The sequence below is a fragment of the Hyla sarda genome, chromosome 5 (genome assembly GCF_029499605.1).
Source record: "Hyla sarda isolate aHylSar1 chromosome 5, aHylSar1.hap1, whole genome shotgun sequence".
NCBI lineage: Eukaryota > Metazoa > Chordata > Amphibia > Anura > Hylidae > Hyla > Hyla sarda.
This window is the reverse complement of record NC_079193.1, coordinates 147,119,750-147,142,589: the sequence shown is the minus strand read 5'-3', so window position 1 is coordinate 147,142,589 and position 22,840 is coordinate 147,119,750. Positions and strand designations below refer to the sequence as shown.

Genomic DNA, 22,840 nt, shown 5'->3' with positions numbered 1-22,840 from the left:
CAGCTCTGTTTTTTTTTTTTTTTTTACAAAAGTGATAAATTCAGCACACCAAACAGTACATCTCCCCCCCCCCCCCAGAAGAGCAAATCAAGTACAGACACTTAAAAATTGTGCAAATTTAAATTATATTATTGGTGTCAGTCAATGCACAAAACAAAAAAACAATGTGCATGCAATTTTGCAGGTGTACCCCAGGTGATAAAGCAGTGCTAGAACATGTCTGTGCTTTGTATATTCCTTATTTCAGGTTGCACTCGGGTGCTTGTTTTTGGAGAAGTATTTCTTTTTCATATGTGGTTATCTGAATGTATTCAGGAAGTAGCAGAAACAGTTTATGAGAACTTGTGATGGTACAGGACAGCTGGGGACAACAATCAAAGTCGTAAGTATTATTCTCTGATTTCAATAATTCAATTATACTTAATATTATGTCTATTGTTACATACTAGCGCTCCGTAGGGTGATACCGTTTAGGCGACCAGAATAGATAAAATTCAAGTGGCGCATACCACATGGAGTTACACTCAACCAAGTGTAACAATGAAAAAGAGCGATGTTGGTGCCTGCACGTCAACTTCAAATATAAAAGCACCAATTCCTCCAGCATAGCGAAGGGATTGAGAGGCACTACGGTGGAGGAATTTGTGCTTTTACAATAGTAAATGAGGCTGGTGACATGCCCAGCAGGGGGGAGAGGGTTTGCTACAAACTAAGGGTCTACAGTAAGAAGGAAAACCTTCTAATTTTACTATGCATCTTTCTTCCTCACTGTACACTGATTTTAGTAGCCTATTGTCACATAGTAGAAATGTATGTTTATGGAAATACTGATTGTCAGGATTTTAAAGTATATTATTGGTGTGCAGTATGCTAGGACAATTAGATTATTCTTAACTCCTTGAGGCTCACCTATTTCTGGCCTAATTTGTATATTGAAAAATAAGATCAAAATAAAAGATAGGTTTTTTTGTGCAAGACAAGTTGTATTTTCAATGGCATAATGTACATTATGATCTGTCCAAAAAAAAAAAAAAAAAAAAAAACTAAAGTGATTTGCTCATAGCAACCAACCGCTGCTCAGCTTTCATAAGAATGAGCTCTGGTAAAATGAAAGCTGAGCTGTGATTAATTGCTATTGACATATCACTCAAGTATTTGGCTTAGGCTGTGTTCACATCACGATTTCTCCATCCGACTTGAGTAAACGATTTAACAACTTAAAATCATATGAAATCGTATATAAAGTCGGATCCATTGACCTCCATTAAAAAATCGGATCCATTACACACATCCGATTTGATCTGCATCCGATTTCACACGATTTTTGTTCAGGTCTGAAATTGTGGTCAAACCTGATTTCAGACCCGAACAAAAATCGTGGGAAATAGGATGTGGATCAAATCGGATGTGTGTAATGGATCCGATTTTTTAATGGAGGTCAATGGATCCAACTTTATATGCGATTTCATACGATTTTAAGTTATAAAATCGTTTACTCAAGTCAGATGGGGAAGTCGTGATGTGAAAGCAGCCTTAGAGAGATTGATATGTTTGTGCTTTAACTGTTGTTGTTTTTTTGTTTGTTGTTTTACTTTTAAAGGGGTACTCCACTGCTCAGCGTTTGGATCAAACTGTTCCAAACACTGGAGCCGGTGCCAGGAGCTCGTGATATAATAGCCCCGCCCCTCATGACATCATGTCCATCACGCCCCCTCCCATAGACTTGCATTGAGGGAGAGGGGCGTGACGTCATGAGGGGGCAGGGCTATGATGTCACGAGCTTTCGGTGCTGGCTCCAGCGATCGGAACAGTTTATTTCAAACACTGAGCAGCGGAGTACCCCTTTAAGTATTTTTGCAAATTTTAGTGATATCAAAACTGGCTTTATGAAAAAAGGGAGCCTAAACCTTTTTTTCCCCCTCAACTTAACCATATCGGCGCTTTTTTGGGGTGTAATTTTTATTGGGGTATACATAGTTTATAAAATTGCTTTTATAATTTTTTTTGGGCCCCTCAGTCAATCACTAGTGTTGCTCGCGAATATTCGCAATTCGAATATTATTCGCGAATATCGCATATTCGCGAATTCGCGAATTTCGCGAATATAGCGCTATATATTCGTAATTACGAATTTTAATTTTTTTTTTTTTTTTTTTTTCTTCACAGTACACATCACAGTGATCACCCCTCTCTGCTTCCAGCTTGTGTGGTGTAAAGAAGGCTCTAATACTACTGTGTGAGACTGGCGTGCGAAAATTCGCATATGCGAAAATTAGTGTATGCTAATTTTCACATATGCGAATTTTCGAGTATGCGAATTTCCTATATGTCAATTTTCACATATGATAATTTCCGCATACGCGAAATTTCGCATATGCGAAAATAAAACGAAAATATAACGAATATGCGAATATTCGCGAATATATGACGAATATTCGTCCATATATTCGCGAATATTCGCGAATTCGAATATGGCCTATGCCGCTCAACACTATCAATCACCTGCCATAGGACTTTCCCGTCAATGCTGACCCCAGTTCATCTTGGAAGGTGCCCAGCGAGAAGAGTCAGGCTCTGTTTTGGAGACCGCAGGTGGAGTACGTGAGGGGGGTTCCAACAATCCGATGACTGGATGATGAATCACCAATTTGCATTGGTCAAGCAGATAATGATACACATTACCTCAATCACAAGTGCACACAGACATTTTTCTTCTTGTTTTTTTTATCAATTGAAAGTAGGTTTTGTGATAAATGAAGTCTTTTCTTTTTAGGATGATAATGCATCTTACTACAAAGCTAAATATTTGAAGCCATGTTCACACAATGTTCATGGCTGGTATTTTCACCAAATTACAGCCAAAACTTTTTTTTAGGAAGGCAATGATAAATCTCCCCCTATGCTTCTAAAAAAGGTTGGAAAATATATATCCTATCATAAATTACAAAGTATCACTAAAAGTACAGTATCAGTAAAACTTGTATAAAGGATCATGCAAATACATAAGGAAAACATCATGACAATTATAAACACAATAAAAATGTGTAGGGGAATTTATTATTGACTTTACCCTGGTTTTGTGGAGTAGATTTGTTGCACATTTTGTCTCAGATGCTGTTTTCACAGACTTTTAATTGTGAATTTTGCTTTAGAAGGTTTTTCAAAAATAACCTACTAAGTCACGATTTCAGCTGATATCATGCAGTGGTAAGGGATTTATGATGTGCGGCTTTTCAGTTTGTCACATCTTTTGGCGCAACTGCGCAAACTGAGGCACAAATCTACACCAGCCCTGAGGCACAAATCTACACCAGCACCAGACTTGGCTTACAGAACTGTCTGTGGACAGCATTATTTAAAAGTCGCACAGGTTAAAAAGTCACAGAGGGATCACCAAACAAAGTGGAGGTACTGAAGTAAGAAATGTCATCAGCATCATATTTATTACTTGACCAGTACCATGTAATATATTTGGTGCAGGTACACAGTTTCCACCACACAAATTAATGAAGTAGAAGACGTGCTCCTACCCCACTCTTGATGAATACCTCCCCCGAGTAGTTATTAGGGAGCAGATAGAAGACATGATTCAAAGGGAACATTCTATCATTTCATTTAAACTGGCTGGTACCAAAGTCTGGCATTTATAGATACAGTAGTTTTCTCTTTTTTTTTTATGTGTGCCAAACCTTTGTGTAATTTTTAGCAATACTTTCTATAAAATTGACAGTAACCACATTGAATTCATTGTCATGAACTGGGCAATATGCCTTAAATTGGCACTGTCAATAATTTTTTTTTTACTATTGCACTATGTACTATTGCACTATTTTTCTAATGTACTTTGCTCAAAAAATGACGTTTTCTGTTTTATTTGTGTTTAAAAAGCTGCCACTAAGTGTCTCCCTGCTTGTCCAGAGCACATTTCCCCTGATCAATTGCACAGACTTTGGACTCCTGCAGGCCTGGCAGAAGTCCAAAATCAGGAAATGCAGTCTGGAGTGCTGAGGGATATGTGTGAAGCCTTATCCAATCATAGCTCATCTCACACCGAACTGCTCTGAGCTGTGTGTAGCAGAGTGAGGGATGAAGTTCTCACCTGTATGGCTTCAGATCATGTCACGCCTGCTGGGTAACGCACCTTCCCAGTCTGTGAATCTTACTGAGCAGAAAATACAGAGCAATATCAAGGTAGGAAACAAAAAATAATAAAAATAATGGCGGGGGGGGGGGGGGGGGGTTCATGATGGGGGCAGTGAACTGGGAGGATGATAAAATTTTACAAAATCGTGACAAGATAAATGCTCTGCTCTTCTCTACACACGGAGTGAGCCTTTCTCAATCACAGTAGTTTCTGTTAGAACAGGTTCACTACTGTTGTTACGCCGAGCGCTCCGGGTCCCCGCTCCTCCCCGGAGCGCTCGCTTCACTCTCCCCGCGGCAGCGCTCCGGTCACGTCCTCTGACCCGGGGCGCTGCGATTCCGCTGCCAGCCGGGATGCGATTCGCGATGCGGGTAGCGCCCGCTCGCGATGCGCACCCCGGCTCCCCTACCTGACTCGCTCTCCGTCTGTTCTGTCCCGGCGCGCGCGGCCCCGCTCCCTAGGGCGCGCGCGCGCCGGGTCTCTGCGATTTAAAGGGCCACTGCGCCGCTGATTGGCGCAGTGGTTCCAATTAGTGTGTTCACCTGTGCACTTCCCTATATCACCTCACTTCCCCTGCACTCCCTTGCCGGATCTTGTTGCCTTAGTGCCAGTGAAAGCGTTCCTTGTGTGTTCCTTGCCTGTGTTTCCAGACCTTCTGCCGTTGCCCCTGACTACGATCCTTGCTGCCTGCCCCGACCTTCTGCTACGTCCGACCTTGCTTTTGCCTACTCCCTTGTACCGCGCCTATCTTCAGCAGCCAGAGAGGTGAGCCGTTGCTAGTGGATACGACCTGGTCACTACCGCCGCAGCAAGACCATCCCGCTTTGCGGCGGGCTCTGGTGAAAACCAGTAGTGGCTTAGAACCGGTCCACTAGCACGGTCCACGCCAATCCCTCTCTGGCACAGAGGATCCACTACCTGCCAGCCGGCATCGTGACAGTAGATCCGGCCATGGATCCCGCTGAAGTTCCTCTGCCAGTTGTCGCTGACCTCACCACGGTGGTCGCCCAGCAGTCACAACAGATAGCGCAACAAGGCCAACAGCTGTCTCAACTGACCGTTATGCTACAACAGTTACTACCACAGCTTCAGCAGTCATCTCCTCCGCCAGCTCCTGCACCTCCTCCGCAGCGAGTGGCCGCTCCTGGGATACGCTTATCCTTGCCGGATAAATTTGATGGGGACTCTAAGTTTTGCCGTGGCTTTCTTTCCCAATGTTCCCTGCATCTGGAGATGATGTCGGACCTGTTTCCCACTGAAAGGTCTAAGGTGGCTTTCGTAGTCAGCCTTCTGTCCGGAAAAGCCCTGTCATGGGCCACACCGCTCTGGGACCGCAATGACCCCGTCACTGCCTCTGTACACTCCTTCTTCTCGGAAATCCGAAGTGTCTTTGAGGAACCTGCCCGAGCCTCTTCTGCTGAGACTGCCCTGTTGAACCTGGTCCAGGGTAATTCTTCCGTTGGCGAGTATGCCGTACAATTCCGTACCCTTGCTTCAGAATTGTCCTGGAATAATGAGGCCCTCTGCGCGACCTTCAAAAAAGGCCTATCCAGCAACATTAAAGATGTTCTGGCCGCACGAGAAATTCCTGCTAATCTACATGAACTTATTCACCTAGCCACTCGCATTGACATGCGTTTTTCCGAAAGGCGTCAGGAACTCCGCCAAGATATGGACTCTGTTCGCACGAGGCGTTTCTTCTCCTCGGCTCCTCTCTCCTCTGGTCCCCTGCAATCTGTTCCTGTGCCTCCCGCCGTGGAGGCTATGCAGGTCGACCGGTCTCGCCTGACACCTCAAGAGAGGACACGACGCCGTATGGAGAACCTCTGCCTGTACTGTGCTAGTACCGAACACTTCCTGAGAGATTGTCCTATCCGTCCTCCCCGCCTGGAAAGACGTACGCTGACTCCGCACAAAGGTGAAACAGTCCTTGATGTCTACTCTGCTTCTCCACGTCTTACTGTGCCTGTGCGGATGTCTGCCTCTGCCTTCTCCTTCTCTACAGTGGCCTTCTTGGACTCTGGATCTGCAGGAAATTTTATTTTGGCCTCTCTCGTCAACAGGTTCAACATCCCGGTGACCAGTCTCGCCAGACCCCTCTACATCAATTGTGTAAATAATGAAAGATTGGACTGTACCATACGTTTCCGCACGGAGCCCCTTCTTATGAGCATCGGATCTCATCATGAGAGGATTGAACTTTTGGTCCTCCCCAATTGCACCTCGGAAATTCTCCTTGGACTTCCCTGGCTTCAACTTCATTCCCCTACCCTGGATTGGTCCACTGGGGAGATCAAGAGTTGGGGGTCCTCTTGTTCCAAGAACTGTCTAAAACCGGTTCCCAGTAACCCTTGCCGTAACTCTGTGGTTCCTCCAGTAACCGGTCTCCCTAAGGCCTATATGGACTTCGCGGATGTTTTCTGCAAAAAACAAGCTGAGACTCTACCTCCTCACAGGCCTTATGATTGCCCTATCGACCTCCTCCCGGGCACTACTCCACCCCGGGGCAGAATTTATCCTCTCTCTGCCCCAGAGACTCTTGCCATGTCCGAATACGTCCAGGAGAATCTAAAAAAGGGCTTTATCCGTAAATCCTCCTCTCCTGCCGGAGCCGGATTTTTCTTTGTGTCCAAAAAAGATGGCTCCCTACGTCCTTGCATTGACTACCGCGGTCTTAATAAAATCACGGTTAAGAACCGCTACCCCTTACCCCTCATCTCTGAACTCTTTGATCGCCTCCAAGGTGCCCACATCTTCACTAAATTGGACTTAAGAGGCGCCTATAACCTCATCCGCATCAGAGAGGGGGACGAGTGGAAAACGGCATTTAACACCAGAGATGGACACTTTGAGTATCTGGTCATGCCCTTTGGACTGTGCAACGCCCCTGCCGTCTTCCAAGACTTTGTCAATGAAATTTTTCGTGATCTGTTGTACTCCTGTGTTGTTGTATATCTGGACGATATCCTAATTTTTTCTGCCAATCTAGAAGAACACCGCCAGCATGTCCGTATGGTTCTTCAGAGACTTCGTGACAACCAACTCTATGCCAAAATTGAGAAATGTCTGTTTGAATGCCAATCTCTTCCTTTTCTAGGATATTTGGTCTCTGGCCAGGGACTACAGATGGATCCAGACAAACTCTCTGCCGTCTTAGATTGGCCACGCCCCTCCGGACTCCGTGCTATCCAACGCTTTTTGGGGTTCGCCAATTATTACAGGCAATTTATTCCACATTTTTCTACCATTGTGGCTCCTATCGTGGCTTTAACCAAAAAAAATGCTGATCCCAAGTCCTGGCCTCCTCAAGCAGAAGACGCCTTTAAACGACTCAAGTCTGCCTTTTCTTCGGCTCCCGTCCTCTCCAGACCTGACCCTTCCAAACCCTTCCTATTGGAGGTTGATGCCTCATCAGTGGGAGCTGGAGCTGTTCTTCTACAAAAAAATTCTTCCGGGCATGCTGTCACTTGTGGTTTTTTCTCTAGGACCTTCTCTCCAGCGGAGAGGAACTACTCCATCGGGGATCGAGAGCTTCTAGCCATTAAATTAGCACTTGAGGAATGGAGGCATCTGCTGGAGGGATCAAGTTCTCCTGTTATTATCTACACCGACCACAAGAACCTCTCCTACCTCCAGTCTGCCCAACGGCTGAATCCTCGCCAGGCCCGGTGGTCTCTGTTCTTTGCCCGATTTAATTTTGAGATTCACTTTCGTCCTGCCGATAAGAACATTAGGGCCGATGCTCTCTCTCGTTCCTCGGATGCCTCAGAAGTTGAACTCTCTCCGCAACACATCATTCCACCTGACTGCCTGATCTCCACTTCTCCTGCCTCCATCAGGCAGACTCCTCCAGGAAAGACCTTTGTTTCTCCTCGCCAACGCCTCGGAATCCTCAAATGGGGTCACTCCTCCCATCTCGCAGGTCATGCGGGTATCAAGAAATCTGTGCAACTCATCTCCCGCTTCTATTGGTGGCCGACTCTGGAGACGGATGTTGTGGACTTTGTGCGAGCCTGCACTATCTGTGCCCGGGATAAGACTCCTCGCCAGAAGCCCGCTGGTTTTCTTCATCCTCTGCCTGTCCCCGAACAGCCTTGGTCTCTGATTGGTATGGATTTTATTACTGATTTACCCCCTTCCCGTGGCAACACTGTTATTTGGGTGGTCGTTGATCGATTCTCCAAAATGGCACATTTCATCCCTCTTCCTGGTCTTCCTTCTGCGCCTCAGTTGGCTAAACAATTTTTTGTACACATTTTTCGTCTTCACGGGTTGCCTACGCAGATTGTCTCGGATAGAGGCGTCCAATTCGTGTCTAAATTCTGGAGGGCTCTCTGTAAACAACTCAAGATTAAATTAAATTTTTCTTCTGCATATCATCCCCAGTCCAATGGACAAGTAGAAAGGATTAACCAGATCTTGGGTGATTATTTGCGACATTTTGTTTCCTCCCGCCAGGATGACTGGGCAGATCTCCTCCCATGGGCCGAATTCTCGTATAACTTCAGGGTCTCTGAGTCTTCCTCCAAATCCCCATTTTTCGTGGTGTACGGCCGTCACCCTCTTCCCCCCCTCCCTACTCCCTTGCCCTCTGGTCTGCCCGCTGTGGATGAAATTTCTCGTGACCTTTCCATCATATGGAGAGAGACCCAAAATTCTCTCTTACAGGCTTCATCACGCATGAAGAAGTTCGCGGATAAGAAAAGAAGAGCTCCCCCCGTTTTTTCCCCTGGAGACAAGGTATGGCTCTCCGCTAAATATGTCCGCTTCCGTGTCCCTAGCTACAAGTTGGGACCACGCTATCTTGGTCCTTTCAAAATTTTGTGTCAAATTAATCCTGTCTCTTATAAACTTCTTCTTCCTCCCTCTCTTCGTATCCCTAATGCCTTTCACGTCTCTCTTCTCAAACCACTCATCCTCAACCGTTTTTCTCCCAAATCTGTTCCTCCCACTCCTGTTTCCGGCTCCTCGGACATCTTCTCGGTCAAAGAAATTTTAGCTGCCAAAAAGGTCAGAGGGAAAAATTTTTTTTTAGTGGACTGGGAGGGTTGTGGTCCTGAAGAGAGATCCTGGGAACCTGAGGACAACATCCTAGACAAAAGTCTGCTCCTCAGGTTCTCAGGCTCTAAGAAGAGGGGGAGACCCAAGGGGGGGGGTACTGTTACGCCGAGCGCTCCGGGTCCCCGCTCCTCCCCGGAGCGCTCGCTTCACTCTCCCCGCGGCAGCGCTCCGGTCACGTCCTCTGACCCGGGGCGCTGCGATTCCGCTGCCAGCCGGGATGCGATTCGCGATGCGGGTAGCGCCCGCTCGCGATGCGCACCCCGGCTCCCCTACCTGACTCGCTCTCCGTCTGTTCTGTCCCGGCGCGCGCGGCCCCGCTCCCTAGGGCGCGCGCGCGCCGGGTCTCTGCGATTTAAAGGGCCACTGCGCCGCTGATTGGCGCAGTGGTTCCAATTAGTGTGTTCACCTGTGCACTTCCCTATATCACCTCACTTCCCCTGCACTCCCTTGCCGGATCTTGTTGCCTTAGTGCCAGTGAAAGCGTTCCTTGTGTGTTCCTTGCCTGTGTTTCCAGACCTTCTGCCGTTGCCCCTGACTACGATCCTTGCTGCCTGCCCCGACCTTCTGCTACGTCCGACCTTGCTTTTGCCTACTCCCTTGTACCGCGCCTATCTTCAGCAGCCAGAGAGGTGAGCCGTTGCTAGTGGATACGACCTGGTCACTACCGCCGCAGCAAGACCATCCCGCTTTGCGGCGGGCTCTGGTGAAAACCAGTAGTGGCTTAGAACCGGTCCACTAGCACGGTCCACGCCAATCCCTCTCTGGCACAGAGGATCCACTACCTGCCAGCCGGCATCGTGACAACTGTCTTGTAATGATCACTATTGTAATGATTCATCAGTCTAATAAGCAGTTATATGAGTTCCCCCATCAAATCAATGGTCTCATCCTGGGCAGACAAGAGGAAAGGTGGGAGCAGAGACAGGAAAGACTGCATTCAGAGAGTATGATTTGATGTCCCAGATACAAGCCAGACAGCTCTGCTCATGTGGGAGATCTGTTCACTACTGCGAATAACACTATATTAGTAAATTGATTTATTATAGCCATATACAGGCTGTTTCTTTTCCTGAACAACCTCTTTAACCCCTTAAGGACCACGTGTTTTTCTGTTTTTGCACTTTCATTTTTTCCTCCTTACCTTTTAAAAATCATAACCCTTTCAATTTTGCACCAAAAAATATGATGGCTTATTTTTTGTGCCACCAATTCTACATTGTAATGACATCAGTCTTTTTACCCAAAAATCTACGACGAAACCAAGAAAAAAAAAATCATTGTGCGACATGATTGAAAAAAAAACAATTTTTTTTTTACTTTTGGGGGCTTCCATTTCTACGCAGTACATTTTTTGGTAGAAATGATACCTTCTCTTTATTCTGTAGGTTAGAGATGAGCAAACTTTTAGGGGTGTAGAACACTTTGCTATGTTCTAACATGCATATGGAGTGTGCTGGGGTAGTGAAATAATACTGTTAGTCAGTATGACATGCAGATTACAGGCATCGATTTTAGAATCACTGCTGCAGAGTGGCACAATGACAGAGCCTGGAGGTGGCATCAGTATGAGGAGACCATATAGTGGCTGAATGACACAGCTTGATTGAGGCTAAAGCATGAGTAGACCATATAGTGGCTGAATGATACAACCTGGATCTGGCAGCAGCATGAGTAGACACTAGGGCTTCACAATCCCTAAGATTAAAAGATGAATTTTGAAATTTAAATTGAAGATGTATGGTAGCTAGTGCTACCTTAAAACAATTTTTAGGCCCAGACACAGGCCCAGCAGCATCAGTATACCATATATTGCCTGAATGACACAGCCTAGAGTTGGCTGAAGCATGAGGAGACTGTATAGTGTCTGAATGGCACAGCCAGAAGTTGGCAGCAGCATGAGTAGACACTAGGGCTTCACAATCCCTAAGATTAAAAGAGGAATTCTGAAATTTAAACCGAAGATTTTGGCTAGCTAGTGCTACCATAACAAAAAATGTTATTCTTAGACCAAGGCCAAGCAGCATCAGTCAACCATATATTACCTAAATTACACAGTCTGGAGTTGGCTGAAGCATGAGGAGACCATATAGTGTCTGAATGGCACAGCCAGGAGTTGGCACCAGCATGAGTAGACACTAGGGTTTCACAATCCCTAAGATTAAAAGAGGAATTCTGAAATTTAAACCAAAGATTTTGGGTAGCTAGTGCTACATAACAATATTTTTATTCCCAAACCCAGGCCCAGCAGCATCAGTAAACCATATATTGCATGAATGACACAGCCTGGAGTTGGTTGAAGTATGAGGAGACCATATAGTGTCTGAATGGCACAGCCTGGAGTTGGCAGCAGCATGAGGAGACCACATTTTTATTATGGTTACATATTTTTTTAAAGGAATATGGGAAAAGGGGAGTGATTTAAACTTTTAATAAGGAATGGGTTAATGGGTGTGTTTTTTTTTACTTTTCATTCAATTTTTTTTACACTTTTAGTCCACTTTGGGGACTTTTAGGAGGAATCATCAGATTCCTCATGCAGATCAATGTGGTTTCATAGAACCCCATTGATCTGTGTGCTTTGCGCTTGATTGATCAATTTAACATTTACAGCCCAGCAGCCAGCATAGGACGGGAGGTAAGCCCTCCGGCTACCTCAGCAGTGGATGCCCCCCCATGCGATCGCGCTGTGGGGGGCCATCCACCCCACTGGACCACCAGGGATGGTTTAAATGTCCCTCTAGACGCCGCTGACAGAGCCCGGAGGTGGCATCAGTATGAGGAAACCATATAGTAGCTGAATGACACAGTGTGGAGTGGCAGCAGCATGAGGAGACCATATAGTGGCTGAATGACCAAGCCTGGAGGTGGCAAAAGCCTGACAAGACCCTAGGGCCTCACAATTGAAAAGATTAAAGATATTTTTTAACATTAAAATTGAAGATTTCAAATAGATGAACCTAAAAAGTTTTATTTAATGTGCCAGCAGCATGAGGAGACCACATGGCAGTACAGTGACACAGCCTGGAGGTGGCAGAAGCATGAGGAGACCATATAGTGGCTGAATGACACAGCCTTGAGTTGGCTTTGCGGCAGCATGAGGAGACCATATAATGGCTGAATGACACAGTGTGGGGGTGGCGGAAGCGTGAGGAGAATAGTTGCAGAATGAGGCAGCATGCGGAGACCATATAATGGCTGAATGACACAGCCTGGAAGTGGCAGCAGCATGAGAAGAACACATGGTGGCAGAATCAGACAGCCTGGAGTTTTCCTCAGCATTAGGAGAACATATGGTGGCAGTATGAGACAGCCTAGAGGTGGCATCAGCAGTATCAGGAGTCCTGAAAGTGACCCCGTGACAGAATGTTGCGGTGGGTGGCAATACCAGTACCCGGTGACGAAGGTGGGTGAAAAAAGGAGAACTTGGCATCAGATGTGTGGCATCAGGCAGGTGGCAGGATCAGAATAGTAGCTGAGGCAGGTAGGCAGAAGAAAACGGTCTCTTTTGTAAAAGGGTTAGTGTGTAAGTATTGAGGATATGCATTACAGAAAATGTAACTTTTAATCCCGTAAGGATGCAGGGATTTTCCATTTTTGCACTTTAGTTTTTTCCTCCTTTCCTTTTAAAAATCATAACCCTTTCAATTTTGCACCTAAAAATCCATATTATGGCTTATTTTTGCACCACCAGTTCTACTTTGTAATGACATCAGTCATTATACCTAAAAATCTACGGTGAAACCCAAGAAATAATTGTCATTCTCATACAGATCAATGTGGTTTTCATATGACGCAGGCTCGAGTCGGGAGCCCACGCCATACAACGGTTGCTGTCTCAGGACGAGCCGGCTCATCCTTAGACGGCAATCGGTTAAAGGGTTACTCCCGTGGAAAACTTTTTTTTTTAAATCAACTGGTGCCAGAAAGTTAAACAGATTTGTAAATTACTTCTATAAAAATTTTTTTAATCCTTCCAGAACTTTTTAGGAGCTGTATACAACAGAGGAAATGCTTTTCTTTTTGGATTTCTATTATGTCACGACCACAGTGACCTCTGCTGTCCATTTTAGGAACTGTTCAGGGCAGCATATGTTTGCTATGAGGATTTTCTCCTGCTCTGGACAGTTCATAAAATGGACAGCAGAGGTCAGCAGAGAGCACTGTGGTTGTGACATAAGAGAAATCCAAAAAGAAAAGCATTTCCTCTGTAGTATACAGCCCCTAAAAAGTACTTGGGGGATTAAGATTTTTTAATAGAAGTAATTTACAAATCTATAAAGTTTGTGTAGCTCACTCAGGGACAGATTGTACCTGAGGTTAAAGGTGTTACCTTTACCCAAAAAGGCCTATAGTAAAATATGTGATTGGAGGTATATAAATGAAATTTATATAAAACCAGTCCTCAAGGTACAATTAAGAAGGATAAAAAGGATAAAGAGGATAAAAAGAATAAAAGTGAGAAAAAAAAGGAGAATAGGTCCAGTATATATTATTAATTGGTATTTATTAGATTAGATAGTAGATGCAGTAATTTATTTAAAAAGTAGATACAGTAATTTATTTAAAAATAAAGGACAGCCTGAAAGCCCCAGCAGGGCCCTTGCATGGGGTATAGGGGTCCAAAAAATGAGTAAAATATAATAATAAAAAAATGATAAATAAAGGGGTGAATAAAAAGGGATGTGCTGTATATCGGGGCAGTTAATAGTCTCTGATGTAGATGTTATCACCAGATTAGTAGTTCATACAGTAAATTGTGGGTGCATACAATTCATGAGTAGCACAATGGGGAATAGCGCTTGAAAATAGAGTTTATCACAGTTCAGTTGTAATGTTCAGCGGCAATGATTTGTCGCAATTTATTCATAAGTGGAAGTAAAAGTTCATTCATAGATAAAGGATACACAGTTGCTGTAGAATTAGTGTAGCGATGTTGCACAGTTGCTGTAGAATTAGTGTAGCGAAGTTGCACAGTTGCTGTAGAATTAGTGTAGCGATGTTGCACAGTTGCTGTAGAATTAGTGTAACAATGTTGTTATAGTTCATTCATAGGTAGGAGATACAAAATAGCTGTAGAAGTATAATGTAGCAGTGTACCAGTGTATCGTGCTGTGCCTGGTCAGCTCCTTGTAATAGGGTTTGGTGCACAGCACCACTCACCGACTCCTGGAGGGGACAGATCAGGCTGGCACAGCTAGGCAGTTGGCACAAGGAGATACCTGTCTGACTACAGGCTGATTGGGTCCTGGGCTGGCACGGCTGGCGTCCGGCCTTTTGGGGTAGATGTCCAGAATCCTAGTTTGCCGTGATTCGCTCCGGAGCTGGTTGCGGGAGTGATGAGCTGTGTTGGCGTCCACGTGTCTGTGTGTCTGAACAAAAATCCCTATGGCTACTGAAGAAAAGGCCCGAGGCCTTGAAACGCGTATAGCCTCCCCCATCTGCTGTAAACCAGCATCTTGAACTGATTTGTCATACCTGCATTTGCAACTGCTGGATGCCCGTAGTTTAGTGACCACCGCATCACGCGCACAGTCAAGCGCTCTGTTCAGACACGCAGACGCCAACACAACTCATCACTCCGCAACCAGTTCCGGAGCGAATCACGGCAAACTAGGATCCTGGACATCTGCCCCAAAAGGCCGGACGCCAGCCGTGCCAGCCCAGGACCCAATCAGCCAGCCGTTAGACAGGTATCTCCTTGTGCCGACTGCCTAGCTGTGCCAGCCTGATCTGTCACCTCCAGGAGTCGACCAGGCACAGCACGATACCCTGATACACTGCTACATTGTACTTCTACAGCTATTTTGTATCTCCTACCTATGAATGAACTATAACAACATCGCTACACTAATTCTACAGCAACTGTGCAACATCGCTACACTAATTCTACAGCAACTGTGCAACATCGCTACACTAATTCTACAGCAACTGTGCAACATCGCTACACTAATTCTACAGCAACTGTGCAACATCGCTACACTAATTCTACAGCAACTGTGTATCCTCTATCTTTGAATGAACTTTTACTTCCACTTATGAATAAATTGCGTTACATCATTGCCGCTGAACATTACAACTCAACTGTGATAAACTCTATTTTCAAGCGCTATTCCCCACTGTGCTACTCATTAATTGTATGCACCCACAATTTACTGTAGTAACTACTAATCTGGTGATAACATGACCTACAGAGACTATTAACTGCCCCGATATACAGCACATCCCTTTTTATTCACCCCTTTATTTATCATTTTTTATTATTACCTTTTACTCATTTTTTGGACCCCTATACCCCATGCAAGGGCCCTGCTGGGGCTTTTAGGCTGTCCTTTATTTTTAAATAAATTACTGTATCTACTTTTTAAATAAATTACTGCATCTACTATCTAATCTAATAAATACCAATTAATAATATATACTGGACCTATTCTCCTTCTTTTTTTTTTTCTTCTCCCTTTTACTGTTTTTATCCTCTTTATTCTTTTTATCCTTCTTAATTGTACCTTGAGGACTGGTTTTAAATTTCTGGCAACAGTTGATTTAAAAACACAAGTTTTCCACAGGAGTACCCCTTTAAAGGGAACCAAGCAGCAGATTTTGCCATTTATAACACTTGACCGCGCGTTATGCAGTGGGGCAAAAAAAGTATTTAGTCAGCCACCAATTGTGCAAGTTCTCCCACTTAAAAAGATGAGAGAGGCCAGTAATTTTCATCATAGGTATACCTCAACTATGAGAGACCGAATGAGAAAAAAAAAATCCATAAAATCACATTGTCGGATTTTTTAAATAATTTATTTGCAAATTATGGTGGAAAATAAGTATTTGGTCAATAACAAAAGTTCATCTCAATACTTTGTTATATACCCTTTGTTGGCAATGACAGAGGTCAAACGTTTTCTGTAAGTCTTTACAAGGTTTCACACACTGTTGCTGATATTTTGGCCCATTCCTCCATTAAGATCTCCTCTAGAGCAGTGCATTTTTTGGGGCTATAGCTGGGCAACACAGACATTAAACTCCCTCCAAAGGTTTTCAATGGGGTTGAGATCTGGAGACTGTCTAGGCCACTTTAGGACCTTGAAATATTTCTTACGAAGCCACTCGTTCATTGCCCAGGTGGTGTGTTTGGGATCATTGTCATGCTGAGAGAACCAATCATGTTTCATCTTAAATGCCCTTGCTGTTGGAAGGAGGTTTTCACTCAAAATCTCACGATACATGGCCCTATTCATTCTTTCCTTTACACGGAGCAGTTGTCCTGGTCCCTTAGAAAAACAGCCCCAAAGCATGATGTTTCCACCCCCATGCTTCACATTAGGTATGGTATTCTTTGGATGCAACTCAGCATTCTTTCTCCTCGAGTTGAGTTTTTACCAAACAGTTCTACTTTGGTTTCATCTTACCATATGACATTCTCCCAATCCTCTTCTGGATCATCCAATTGCTCTTTAGCAAACTTAAGACAGGCCCGGACATGTACTGGCTTAAGCAGGGGGACACATCTGGCACTGCATGATTTGAGTCCCTGGTGATGTAGTGTGTTAGGGTGCATTCACATCACGTTTTTGCAATACAGTTCCCCTATCAGGTTTTTGATGAAAAACAGATTCCTCAAAACCGGACTGAACTGTATCAAAACATGTGTACCAATGTTAACCCGTATACGGTTAAAAACGTATTTGGATTGAAAAATTATGTCCGGTTGCATCCGTAAAAAAAATAAAATAATAAATAAATTAAAAAAAGACCCCCCTCGGCTTATACTCGAGTGAACTCTCCGCCCTCAGTGGTCTTCAACCTGCAGACCTCCAGATGTTTCAAAACTACAACTGTTGTAGTTGTGAAACATCTGGAGGTCCGCAGGTTGAAAACCACTGCGGCCTTCGACATCATCCAGCCCCCCCCCCGCCCTCACCCCCTTTAGTTCTGTACTCACCTCCGCTCGGCGGGACGTTAGGGTGAGCTGGTCCGGGCCATCTGTGCTGCAGGGACAGTCCGGTGCGGAGGGATAGTCATTCTAGGCTGTCCATCTTCACCGGGGGGGCCTCCCTTCCACGCTTCGGGCCCGGCCCTGGAATAGTCACGTTGCCTTGACGACGACGCACAGGGACGTTCATAAGTAACGTCCCTGTGCATCGTCGTCAAGGCAACATCTCTATTCCGGGCCCTAAGCGCGTAGAAGAGTCCCCCCGGTGAAGATGGACAGCCCAGAACGACTAACCCTCTACACCGGACGGTCCCTGCAGCACAGATGGCCTGGACCAGCGCACCCTAACGTTCCGCCGAGCGGAGGCGAGTACAGAACTAAAGGGGGTGAGAGGGGGCCACAGTGGTCTTCAACCTGCAGACCTCCAGATGTTTCAAAACTACAACTCCCAGCAAGCCCGGACAGGCGATGGCTGCCCGGGCATGCTGGGAGTTGTAGTTTTGAAACATCTGGAGGTCCGCAGGTTGAAGACCACTGTATCAGACATTGACAAGCGGTGATGATGAAGGGGTGGGGGGAGGGGCTGATGACATGTGGTGATGATGAAGGGGGGGTGTGATGATGACAATGGGATGATGAAGGGGGGGTGTGGGATGATGACAAGGGGATGATGAAGGGGGGGTGGATAATGACAAGGGGATGATGAAGGGGGGTGGATAATGACAAGGGGATGATGAAGGGGGGTGTGGGATGATAAGGGAATGATGAAGGTGGGTGGAATAATGACAAGGGGATGATGAAGGGGGGGTGTGGGATGATAAGGGGATGATGACAGGTGGTGATGATGAAGAGGGGGTGGGATGATGACAGGCAGTGATGATGAAGTGGGTGGGATGATGACAGGGGGGGATGATGACAGGCGGTGATGATAAAGGGGGGGATGATGACAGGGTGATAATGATGAGGGTGTTAATGACGGGGGTCTGGATGATGACAGGGGGGGATGATGACAGGGGGGATGATGTATTTCCCACCCTAGGCTTATAGTCGAGTCAATAACTTTTCCTGGGTTTTTGGAGTGAAATTAGGGGCCTCGGCTTATATTCGGGTCGGCTTATACTCGAGTATATACGGTATACGTTTTTAACTTTTCACTCCATTATGAATAAAGTTTCACTTGTTTGATTGAAATTCAAAGAAAAAAAGCTGTGCAAAGTCAAAACCCGTATAGTGCAAGCCGGATGGAACCGTACGCACATACGGTTCTGTACGGTTCCCATTGACTCCCATGTTAAAAAAAATACATATACGGTTTAATACGGTTTTTCACTCGGACCAAAAACCGTGGTAGGCTATGGTTTTGGGTACGGGAAAAAAATTGACAATACCGTACACGACGCAAAATGGATGCAACCAGATGCATCGTTTGGCATATGGTTTTCAATGGAGAGTCAATGCATACGGTTTTCAATACGGTTCCATACGGTTTTCACATTGAAAACATATACGGGAACTGTATTGCACCCCTACTGATGGCAGCCTTTGTTTCTTTGGTCCCAGCTCTCTGCAGGTCATTCACTATGCCCCCCCTTGTGGTTCTGGGACTTTTGCTTATCGTTCTTGTGATCATTTTGACACCACTGGGTGAGCCCCAGATTGAGGGAGATTATCAGTGGCCTTGTATGTCTTCCATTTTCTAATAATTGCTCCCACAGCTGATTTCTTCACACCAAACTACTTGCCTATTGCAGATTCAGTCTTCACAGCCTAGTGCAGGTCTGTAATTTTGTTTCTGGTGTCCTTCGACAGCTCTTTGGTCTTGGCCATAGTGGAGTTTGGAGTGTGACTGTTTGAGGTTGTGGACAGGTGTATTTTATACTGATAACAAGTTCAAACAGGTGCCATTACGAGTGGAGGACAGAGAAGACTCTTAAAGATGAAGTTACAGGTCTGTGAGAGCCAGAAATCTTGCTTGCTTGTAGGTTACCAAATACTTATTTTCCACCATCATTTGCAAATAAATTCTTAAAAAATCAGACAATGTGATTTTTTTCTCATTATGTCTCTTATATTTGAGGTATACCTATGGCGAAAATTACACGACTCTCTCATCTTCTTAAGTGGGAGAACTTGCACAATTGGTGGGTGACTAAATACTTTTTTGCCCCACTTTATATGCTAAAATCTTTATCCTGACCATCCCCGGGGAACGTTTTTGCCCACAGAGATGGTAAGGATATGAAGATATAAAGTCCCACTCCACCCCTTGGCTGCCCTGTAAGTAGTCCCCTGGGCAAGGAATTAAAATTGCCAGGTCTCATTCCCCAAATCATGGTCCTTTCCCCTTGGCTTGATTGACAGCTCACGTCACTGCTCTGCTCTGCGTGCTTAGGGAGCAGAGTGGTGATGCGAGCTGTCAATTAAGCCAAGAGGACAGGACCACAGCCAGAGTGACAGGACCCAGTAAGTATAACTCCCTGCCAAGGGGACTACTTGTGGGGCAACCAGGGGGTAGTTTATATCCTAACCATCCCTGGGGGAAAAACATCCTCTGAGGGTTGGTGCGGATAAAGTTTTTACCATGTATAACGCGTTGTCAAGCCTTATATATGGTAAAATCTACTTCTTGGTTCCCTTTAAAATACAATAGAAGAAATTGATGTATGGCTGCACAGTTCATGCAGCCATAAGGAAAACATGAGGTCTGTTCTCCACACAACACTAAGATCCATCAGTTCCTGGATATTTTACATAACACAGCAGAAAACTACTGTGTCTAAAAAAGGCTCACTGCTGCCTTATCTCATGAGTAATTAGCAGTAATATAAGATCCCCTTTACATCACTGATCTCGTCTCGAGAAGACAATCTCAACAGCAACAGCTGTGCTTAGGCAACCATTTCCTTTCTTTCCTGCTGTTAATTCCTTTCTGCTCAAAGCACTTTGCCACGCCAATGTTTCAGTAACCCCTTTTCCCCCCCACATGCCATCTATAGCTGTATACTGCATAAATCATCCGCCGGCACAATGCAAGCCTTTTTGGTGCACTTTCACCTGCATGGCATAGCCGAGAGAAGTAAGTGCTGTGCTGTGATTAGTTAGAGTAATAAGGGAGGAAGAACTTGTGTGTGTACTACTGGAAAACATTTCAGCTCTGCCCCCTAAAATGGAGAAAGTGAGAAATAGCAGAGCACCATGAAGGAGGCTCTTAGGGTTTCAATAACAACAGGAAGAGCACTAATATCACCTTAGTACCCTTCAGGATTAATCTTTATAATGCCATTTTTAAATAAAATTTTAAAGGTAGGTACAGAAGATTTTTATATGATCTGTCAGAACATTTTAAAAAAATGACAGCTGTGTATTCATACTGGTTTCATTGTGTTTTTCTTTTTATAGATAACTAATCAAATGATGGACAAAATGGTTAATGTTGTCAATGCGACCTCTAATAAGACAACCTGTTTTATACAGCCTGATACTGCAAATGGCATCCTAATCGCTATCTACACCTCAGTAATCATTGGTGGCACCATTGGAATCATTATAATGCTATCTCTGTTGTGTAGAACCAATACTCGTTCTGTGACCATCACTGCAATAATCAACCTACTAGTTATCCATGGCGTCTTTATTCTCACGGTTCCCTTTCGGATTGCGTATTACATTCAGCAAGAATGGACATTTTCATTTGAATTTTGCAGGTTTATAAGTGCCATGATACATATCCACATGTATCTTTCATTTATATTTTATGTCGCTTTGCTCATCATCAGATATATAAGTTACTTTAAACATAAAGACAAGATTGAGTTCTACAGGAAAATGCATTCGGTGGTGGCCAGTGCCACTGTATGGATTGTGATATTGCTAGTGGTTTTGCCTGTGATCTTACTTCAGTATGGTACAGACAGCAAAAAATATGGGCCTAAAGAGTGTTTCAACTTTCACAAGGAAATCAACAAACCTTTTGTGGCTGTCTTGAACTACATTGCAGTTACTGTCATGTTCCTTGTGGTATGTATTCTTCTCATTGTGCAAGTTTTCATCATTGTGAAGATTGGAAAGAAACTAAAAGGCACAGCTTTAGATCACCAAGAATTCTGGGCTCAGCTGAAGAGTTTATTTTTCATTTTGGTCATGATCATTTGCTTCGTTCCTTATCATATGTTTCGGGTGTACTTTTTACATCACACCAGTGACTGCTTTTATTACAATGAGATTTTTCTAGGCATAACAGCCCTAAGCTGTTTGGATCTTCTGTCATTTTCAGTACAAACTGTTTCCCGAAAATGTTTTAGCACATGACATGAAATGCCTGTGATTGACTCTTTTGTGACCATACAACATTACACCCAGGTGATAATATCACACTGACCAGTTTCCTGTTTCTAATTTCTTGATAAAAGGACCGTTTCCTGTAAACATACATCTAAGATAGCAATGCTAATCCTTATTAATATACACAGATAACATATTGTGCAGCACTTTACAATACAAAGAGTACATGTTCAGACAATACAAAATAAAAAATAAATGAATGCTCATCCCAAATCACTCCAAAACGTCATGTACAATGTGAAAACCAGGAATGCTGATATAGTGTGTGTGAACAGGAACTGTCAGGCTCATGAATTTACACGTACGTCTAGACTAGCATTAAAGGGGTACTCCGCCCCTAGACATCTTATCCCCTACGCAAAGGGGACCCCCATGATCTCGGCTGCCGCACCACAGACATCCGGTGCACGAAGCAATCTTCGCTCTGTGTCGGATGACTGGTGATGCGAGGCGGAGGCTCGTGACGTCACGCCCCGCTTAAAATGTCATGGCCATGCCGCCTCAATTAAAGTCTATGGAAGGGGAGTGATGGCCGTCACACCCCTCCCATAGACTTGCATTGAAGGGGCATGGCCGTGACATCACGAGTGGGGCACAGCCGTGATGTCACGAGCCTCCGGCGCTGAACCCGATGCTTTAAATGAACGCCGGGTGCAGCACGGAGATCGTGGGGGGCCCGCTGCTGGATTTGGATAGGGAATAAGTTATCTAGGGGCGGAGTACTCCTTTAAGAGAATCAGATCTTCAATACTCATTTGTGACTGAGCACATCTGACTTTTTCTATCCCATGATGCCCTCTGATGTGGTACAGAGCCAGGTGCAGAGTGCATAGCCCAATGCAAAATGATAGGAGTCTCTGCTTCTTTAGGGGTAGTGTGAAAATGCTCACCAGCTACCCACTGCATACCCCATTCAGGAATTTCTTCTGTACACGCTAAATACCACTAAATGGTCACTAGAGCGTGAAGAGTGAGATTCTACATAAAGTGTATTTCTGACCGCCCAGTTAATACTGAAGTGAATCACAGAAAATTCTGATTCAGAAAAATAGGAAATATTTTGGGAGCTTTATAATTCACTCATCACCATTTCTGATTTTTTTTAACCAGTAGATGTCCCCTTTATTTAAGATTACTGATAATGGTATTTACTGCTTGCTGGGTGCCTCATTTGGGTTTCTAAAACCAATTGAACACTTCTCAAATTTTTAAAGAAGCCTCTGAAAAATAAATGAAGCAATATGATTGGTTGCTATGGCCAACTGCTTCACTTTTCCTATGCAAATTTTTTGATAAATCTCCCCCAATAGCATGATATCTGAACCCTTAAAAGTTCCCATTTACACAACAATCACTGAGTGTCA

General features: G+C 44.6%; 1 protein-coding gene across 3 annotated transcripts; it reads left to right on the top strand.

Annotated features, from left to right (window-relative positions):
- Positions 1 to 327: 327 nt before the first annotated feature.
- LOC130272597 (probable G-protein coupled receptor 141) lies at positions 328 to 21,938 on the top strand. Of its 3 annotated transcripts, none has more exons than XR_008843634.1 (3): positions 328 to 382; positions 20,535 to 21,555; positions 21,605 to 21,938. XR_008843634.1 is itself a non-coding variant. In XM_056518434.1 (2 exons), exons 1-2 carry the CDS (start codon positions 335 to 337, stop codon positions 21,441 to 21,443), a joined length of 957 nt encoding a protein of 318 aa, XP_056374409.1. In that variant the 5' UTR covers positions 328 to 334; the 3' UTR covers positions 21,444 to 21,938. The 3 variants fall into 3 exon arrangements, 1 of the variants encoding a protein (XP_056374409.1); XR_008843635.1 differs by lacking the exon at positions 328 to 382 and adding an exon at positions 2,517 to 2,592; XM_056518434.1 differs by having other exon boundaries at positions 20,535 to 21,938.
- Positions 21,939 to 22,840: the final 902 nt, after the last annotated feature.

Coding starts and splice junctions, on each gene's coding strand:
- LOC130272597 (XM_056518434.1), top strand. CDS start 335: ATGAGAACTTGTGATGGTACAGGACAGCTGGGGACAACAATCAAAGTC. Junction 383..20,534: donor TGGGGACAACAATCAAAGTC/GTAAGTATTATT, acceptor TTCTTTTTATAG/ATAACTAATCAAATGATGGA.